Raw genomic sequence first — 7,590 nt, 5'->3', positions numbered from 1 at the left:
GTCCGCCCTGGCGGGTAGGCTCCTGGGGGGGCGGCGTGCCGTGCCTCCGCAGGCCCCCCGTGCCGGGGCACCCCTCAGGCTGTGAGAGCTGAGCCCTGGCGTGCTCCGAAGCCTTGTTTCGCTCCGGGTGTTAAGTATGCCCGGGCTCCCGTTAGCGTCGTGTGAAGAGTGTCTTCGGCTGCTTTGCCCATTTGATCCTTTTTGGTTTTTTCCAGTGGTCTTCAGTAAATGTTTCCCACTCGTGGTTCTTCTCTCAGATTTTGGCTTATCCTGATGGCTGAAACCTGTATCAAATATAATCTGCTTTCTCTTAAGGTGTACGCCAAGAAGTACAACTTCCAAGCCTAGCAGCAGCAGACTGCTGAACTTGGGCCTACTTATCTGGTGATCTGCCTGGAGCAGATGAAAGAAGGGTGTGGGAATCTTCCTACACGAAGCTTTTCCATTGTTGAACAAGATAGAGTGGCTTGCTTAAACGGCTTATTCGGCTTCATCAGTATCCTGTTCTGCGGATGCATGTGACAAACATTCAAAGAGACGAGGTGGAATTTGGAAGCCCTTGTAGGGAGGCTGGAATGGGAACCCGGGGTGCCTTTTGGTTTTGCAGGGAGCGTGGCTGACTTGAGTCCAGTGCATCTAGAATGAGAAGGCTAATGTCCTGCAACCTCAGACCTTCAACTTTTGGTTTTTTTGAGGCTGTCTCCTTAATCTTACCGAGTGTTTTTATGAATGTATTTATTTGTCAGTTGAATGAGTTACTGGATAGGAGAAGGACTCTCATGCTCTTGCAGTTATACATAATCCTTGTTACACTGACTAGCTGTCAAAATGTAACCAAGCTCTTGTGTAGCTGAGGACGTTAGCGCTCAGTGGGCTTCATGATAATTGTGTGAAACGAGTCTGCTCTCCTAAAAGATATCTCTTCCTCTGCCTAGTTACGTTAGGTGAAAGCTGCTGGACTAACCTGAAAGTGCCAGAAGCCTTTTCTTTCACAAACAGTAGTGGCTGCCACTACCTCTGGGCTTGGATTTCTAAAAATGGAACTCTGAAATTGTTGAACGACCTCAGTCTGTGGCAGTTAAGCTGATACTGGTTGGTGTCATCTTGCAACTTTGGGCACTGAGATTACTCTGCAGGGTTTTTGTCTTCTGGAGTCCTGGATGGTGATGGCACTTGACAAAGCACCGCTTTGCCGTTCCGTCTGTATTGTGCCAGCAGCACATCCCCTTCGGGGAGTTACCTGTGAAACCGTGCTGCAGACGTGTGGAGTAGTACAGAATGGTGGTAGGAGTTGCGTGTCAGTTTAGTCCATCTCAAATGGTAAAAGTACTCCGAAGTAAAGCTGACATCTGTATCCAGCTTGCTCTGCTAGGGGTTGAATCTTGCAAGGTTCCAACTGCACATTAGGATCACACCCAGAAATTTATCTGAGTAAGCATCATTCAAACAGCCTTGCAAAACTGAGGGAAATAGGGAAGTTGTTATGCATAATGATACAGCCTAGTTAGCTGGTTTAGGCTGGGAAGTAGTAATTCCCATTTCTGAAGTTTTTAATTAGGGAATCTAGTGACTCTCTACAGAAAAAGTGAGGGGACTTGCTCAGGTTTTTATTATTGGTTTTTAAAAAAATAATAGCATGAGCTTCAGCTATCAGCTTCTTACAGGAGTAGTGCTGTCCATGGCATGAAGAGCTAACTTCTCGTTAGTTGCTTCATTGACTGACTTTAATTCAGAGTATGCATCTGGAAATGAGTGCCAGAAAAGAATAACTGCTCTCTGCAGGCCAGTTAATGGTTTGGATGGATGTAGCTGTCAAGCATTGGAATTCCGTAAAACTAAAATGAAAGGAATGACACAGCAAGATGCTAGTTCTATAGAATAGCTCTAAAAGCTGGATTACGTGCCTGGAACTTGGTATGGCTTATAAGGTTGCATTCTGGCTAACAAAGGGCTGTTACCAGTCTCTTGACAACAGTGAGTTTAACCTAATGTAAATCCCTAATGTAATCTCTGCCAATCAAATCAGGCACATGTAACTGGAGGGAAAACTCAAAGCAATTACACAGGAGGCTTCTTACAGAGCCTGACTGCCACTGAAGTGGAAAGGCCGTGCTAGGCAGACATTCCAGTTCTAGAATAATCTTTTTCTAGGTTGGTACCTGGTTTGGACTGTATTTATTCCTCTGGTGTAAACAAGCACTTAGTTTGTAATCAGACCAAACTTAGTTTGACTAGAAGGTTTAAAAACCAACCTTAGCAGTGAAATCTAGTTGTAGCTGGATACAACTAATGCAGCTTCTGCTTTGCTAAGGCTCTGTATTAGTCACTGCCTCTAATTAGATATTAAGCCTAAGTTTTCCGTGTGCGTGAGTAAACTTGCTCACAAGGGAGGATATCATTTCTTCCTGGTCCTAATTTCCATAATGTAGATGGCCTATGGCTCTCGTTCAGAGAAACTGCATGTCATCCCGATACCGCATCTTGAATTGTCAGCTTCTTATCTGAGGGCTTGAAATGCCCATTATTTACTGGAGTCTGCAGTATCTTCTGTCGTTTGCATCTCTGCAGCTAGTGTCTGTGAACAGGCTTTCATCACACGTGCTGTCAAAGCTGCTCATCCCAGCCGTGCTGGTGTGGGGAGGTTCGAGAGGCACCCGAGCTCCACGGCCATGTGGTGCAACTGAAACACATGACTCAAGTAAACTGACTCCGCTTCCAGGCTGCAGGTGGTGCATGCTGGTGAATAATGGGACACTTGTTCAGTTTCAGAAAGGTACTTCATGAAGAGTGGTATTTCCTACCGTGAAGTGTTGCTTGAAGCCTGGTAGGTTGATCGTTGGTCCAGACGTTTGACACCGGAACACTGAAGTTCGATAGCCTGATTGTTGGCGGGCAGGAGAGGAGAACTGCAGGAGCGGAGGGAGTCAGGCTTTCCTGATACGGTTGTCAGGTTTAAGAGCTGAACTCAAACTGTTCTGTTTGTGGTGGTAGGGTAAATAAGATCCCTTTTTAGGATTTGTGTCAAAGTCTGAATTGGTGTCCTCTGGTTTTGAACTTTGGACTATCTGTGGCAAGCCTTTGAATGAGGCCTTGGTTTCTAGAGAGGGGCACTTTCTGAAGTTTCCTTTGGCCAGTTGGGAGCTGTGACTTCCTTCTGTCCTCATGACTGTTATTAATAACTTTGACTTAAAGAAGCCACACCAGAGAAGTGTGGAAAAAAGATCGCTCTAAAGAGCTCGGCTGCTGCTTTAGTGCCTTCTGAAACACCCAGGTAGGTCATAAATAGCGTGTGTTGTCACTTCACACGCATGGTAGTTAAGCAAGAAGGCCGATACATTTTTAAGTGAAGTGTTTCTTAATCGCAGAAGTCTCTTGAAATTGATTGCCTCACTTCATTAGGTAATAAAGCTAATATGAGGTGACTCACACTCCAGTTAATACTCTTTCTTTGAGGTCCTGCTTGCTGTACCCCAGGTGGTCTGAAACAGGTGACTGCAATTGGAATCTGCTTTTTCCATCCTCGTCTTAAGTTCCTGTATAGCGCTCTTTAAGCAATGGAAGAGCTTTAAGCGGTAACACCCGGAGAAAGATGCTGTCATGACTATCAGAGGCATGAAATGTCCGCAGCTCTTAGATGACTGACTTCTAGAAAAAAATATGCCTTTTTAGGTCTTGTTTCACTGCTGTGTGGTACTTTCATGATAAGCAGCCCATGTCCTTTTGAATATTCCATTGAAGTCAGGGTTGGGGAAATAAAACCGCGTTTTCTTGTCAGATTAAGCTATGTTTTGCTTTCTGCAGCAGTCATTCATAGAAGTGCTGTTGTAAAGCCTTTCAAGGGACTGTTAGGTCACAAGGATTGAAGCTTCTAAACTAGAGTTCAAGCTTCTGAATGTGGTTGCCACAAGTAGCTGAAACACTGAAGTATTTCAAGAAGGAAGCTACAGAAACAAGAGTTGATTTGTCCATATATGATGCACTTGTTGGTTGAGGCTATGAATGTTGCAGAGGAGGCTTAGTGTAGGGGTAGCTTTATATAATGCTAAAATTACTCTTGCTTTTTTTTTTTTTTTGAAGAAGAGGAGATTTCTGAGGGATGCAGCTTTTTTCTTAGTGTGAAAAGAAGGAAATACAGTGATGAACAGGAGGGCTTAAGGTAGTATGCTAGTTCAGGTAGGTGGGGAGTGTCCTGGCTGGAATCTATACTCCAATGATGGTATCTCCTAGTTGGCTAAGCTTGCTCGTGATTGCTTCTAGATGGTTGAAAAGTATTATGAGTAAAGATAAAGATCTTTGTTGTGTAGTAACAAAACCTATATGAAGAAATTTGTCCTGTAACAGTAATGAATCATGTTAGCTTTGAGATGCAAGCTGAAGGCTGTCCTGACCTTTTCTGTTGATACAAAGAATCTCTCTGAGGAGGGTGTGGAATCAAAATCTGGTAGCTGTGAATTGGTGGTTGAGGACCATGCGGATGGGACCTTGTAGGCAGCGTGCTTTCCAGTGCCAGCAGGAGAGAGCTACCTAGCTGGAAAGAAAGAACACCGGTTCTACCGCTGCAGCTTGAGTTCTGCCTTTAATGGTTCCTTTAATGTATTGAAATGAATTTTTAAGGAAGGTACAGGAAGCAGGAATTCCAGTCTTACGCTCAATTACTTGATGGAGCTGCTTAGGGCTTGGTGCTGACAGTCTGGTAAGCGTAACTCCCTAGAAGTTGGCAGTCTTCTGGCTGTAGCTTATGGGCAGGGAGAGGCAGATGAAGTAGCCAGAGTGTGGTTTGGTTTGGGTTTTTTTGGTTTTGGTTTTTTTTTTTTCTTTGAGGACAACTGGAAATGCTTGGTTTAGTAAGCAGCTCGTTAACTAAGTATTCCAAAAGACTAAACTTGCATCCTTTGTATGCTTCTGGAATGTTAGGTGATGGTAAGTTAGATCTAGTGTTACAACTAGATACGGGGTGAGCTGAACCCAAACTGGTTTGTGCAAGTAGGTGTTGGCACTGTCCTCATACATTACTGGAATACAGTGCAGGGGCTTAGTCCAGTCTGGAAGCAGTTTTGCTCCTCTGAATAATCCTTATCCAACATAAGCCGGTACTCAGGCAGGTAAATGGGTTCCTGTTGCCCTATGATACAATCTTATCTGTGTCTCTTGCGTGCCAGCTTTTTACAACAACTGTTGGAGTGAGCAAGGATTGTGTAAGGCTGGTCTGTTGTTCGCTGCTTAGCCAGCTAGTAACCCCTTCATCTTCAAGTGCTTCAGGTCTAGTACGGGGGATGAATTAGTGATTTTGAATAGAAGACCCGCTGGACTGAGGAGGCTTTAACTGGGCATTTCCACACTAAGTCCCAACAACGTACAGAAGCTCAAAGTTTCTCTTTTTCTGCACCAGGGCCCGGTGAATAAGGGGATGACTGTAGCCAGTTGTGAGTGTTCACAAGGCGGGTGGTATGCCCATTATCTGTAACATACCTAACATGAAGTCGTGGTACAGTATCCAGATATGTGGAGAATATATACTAGGGGGCATTTCTGTACAACTTGTCTTGGTCACTGCAACAGTGATTAGTACTGTCCTTCGTTAAACAGAGGTTAAATTTGAATGCTAATCTTCGACTAACTTAATAATGAACTCTGTGGAACTTCAGTGGCCATTGTTGTGCCTGACTCTAGGAATCAGATGGCACTAAACTTCTAGTATGTCACGTGCTTAGGTTCTCCAGGAGCTTAGAGTATTAAAAAGGGAGCATCTCTTAAACCAGGAAGCTTAGGGACTAGTCCTGCAGGTATTTTCTGCATGTGGTCTCTGAAATTTGGTCTGGTTAGTCTCCCTCTTTCTTATCTTTCACATAGGAGCAAGAGTTAACTTTGTTTTGTGATCTTCAGTGAACAGTTTGTATTAATACTGTATGGTCTGTATGATTTCAGATCTTATGGCTTAATTCATAATCACTCCTAGTACACAAAGCTGATCTTCCAGGAGACCTGGATGAAGTACAGTGTCTGCTTACTGGAATATTCACAGGTGCTGAAAACAGATGCTATTGCTAGATTCGTAAGCAGCTACTCTTGCTGTCCTTGATGAGTGTTTGAGCATTGCTACGGTGTATGACAACAGCCAAGCACTTTCAGATTGGGAATTGAAAATATTTCTGTGCTTATCAAACTTGTTTGAAAGCTGATGCCTATTTTAGAAGGGGAAAGCATTGTACTGTGAGCACACAGTGATAGGGCTGAGTAATCTGCTGGGGGGGGCAGAGGAAAGTCTGATTCAAAAAGAACTGCCTGCTAATAAAAGCGTATTCTTGTTCTGCTGTGTGAGTAGCTTTTGCATATGAATACTCTAAGATGCAGTTGAATTCCTGGCTTTTTTCCTCTGTGGAGGTAGTAAACAAAAGCCCTCTGAATTTTGGGTTTAGAGAACAGTTTCTGGGCCAAGACAGTTGGATACAATAGCAAAACCTATCAAAGGAGATCACTACCTGCTAACAAAATCCATTACAATAATTTTAATCATTTTTTTGACCTGTCTTAAAAGATAAGGTGACTGCCAGTACCTTTCTTTATAGAATCATAGAATCACTTTGGTTGGAAAAGACCTTTAAGATCATCGAGTCCAACCTTTAACCTAACCCTGCCATCCCACCACTAAACCCTGTCCCTAAGCACCTCATCTACCCTTCTTTTAAATACCTCCAGGGATGGGGACTCGACCATTATGTACACTGACTGTGAACAGAGAAGCACCCACACTTCTATCAGAGCAAGGTCTTTCAAATGAAGATCCAAGTTCTCAAAACCTGCAGGCAGCTGTGCCCCTCAGAGCTATACAGTGCCCACCTCAGAATCCACAGCCTCCAAACTTCCTATAGAGAGGCAGGGCGTGCTTGTGTTTTGGAGGTGGCTTGGTGAAGGCAGCTCCTACCCTTCCCTTCTGTTTCTGACAGTTCAGAAAGTATGTCAGGTAGCACCAGCTTCTCTCGCCTACAGAGCAGAGTACAGAAAGCTGGAACTCGAGTGGTAACTGAGTGTCTCTGCAGTGTAGTTTTTAAGCAAGTCGGAACAAGTTTTTATGCCACCTGGATGTGTAGCATGGGTAGGGAGTACTTGGAAAGTAGTATAAGGTGCAGCACCTTTTCTGAAGGTTCTGTAAAAGCTTTGTGGTGGATCACAGTAATTTCTTCAACGTTACACTAAACACGTGGCAAACGAGGTGCTGCTCCAATCTGAAGGAATCTGTATCCTAAAAGACCGGTGAGGAAACATGAAGTGTTGATAGGAACAGCTCTTGAGTGAAGAATCTGAAAGTATCCGAGTGGGAATAGCTGACAGGTAATACGAAGGAGGTTCAGGGAGTGCTTGGGAGATGTTTGGTAATTTCTTCAACGTTACACTAAACACGTGGCAAACGAGGTGCTGCTCCAATCTGAAGGAATCTGTATCCTAAAAGACCGGTGAGGAAACATGAAGTGTTGATAGGAACAGCTCTTGAGTGAAGAATCTGAAAGTATCCGAGTGGGAATAGCTGACAGGTAATACGAAGGAGGTTCAGGGAGTGCTTGGGAGATGTTTGGTTAGATGTGGGTGTAGGGT

General features: G+C 44.1%; 1 protein-coding gene across 2 annotated transcripts in view; it reads left to right on the top strand.

Annotated features, from left to right (window-relative positions):
* Positions 1-118: 118 nt before the first annotated feature.
* The window catches only part of ARL8B (ADP ribosylation factor like GTPase 8B), a 15,296-nt gene continuing 7,824 nt past the window's right edge, over positions 119-7,590 (top strand). Inside the window, exon 1 of one of the 2 annotated variants that reach the window (XM_035901383.1) lies at positions 119-542. In XM_035901383.1, coding sequence (XP_035757276.1) covers positions 513-542 — 30 coding nt within the window. In that variant the 5' untranslated portion in view covers positions 119-512. Of the gene's footprint in view, positions 543-835; positions 2,774-7,590 lie in introns of those variants that run through there. The other variant, XM_035901384.1, reaches the window with a different exon arrangement.

The sequence above is a fragment of the Egretta garzetta genome, unplaced genomic scaffold, assembly GCF_000687185.1.
Source record: "Egretta garzetta isolate BGI_Z169 unplaced genomic scaffold, ASM68718v1 scaffold228, whole genome shotgun sequence".
In the NCBI taxonomy this organism is placed as follows: Eukaryota; Metazoa; Chordata; class Aves; order Pelecaniformes; family Ardeidae; genus Egretta; species Egretta garzetta.
The sequence above is the reverse complement of the archived record's forward strand: the minus strand, read 5'-3'. Positions and strand labels throughout refer to the sequence as shown.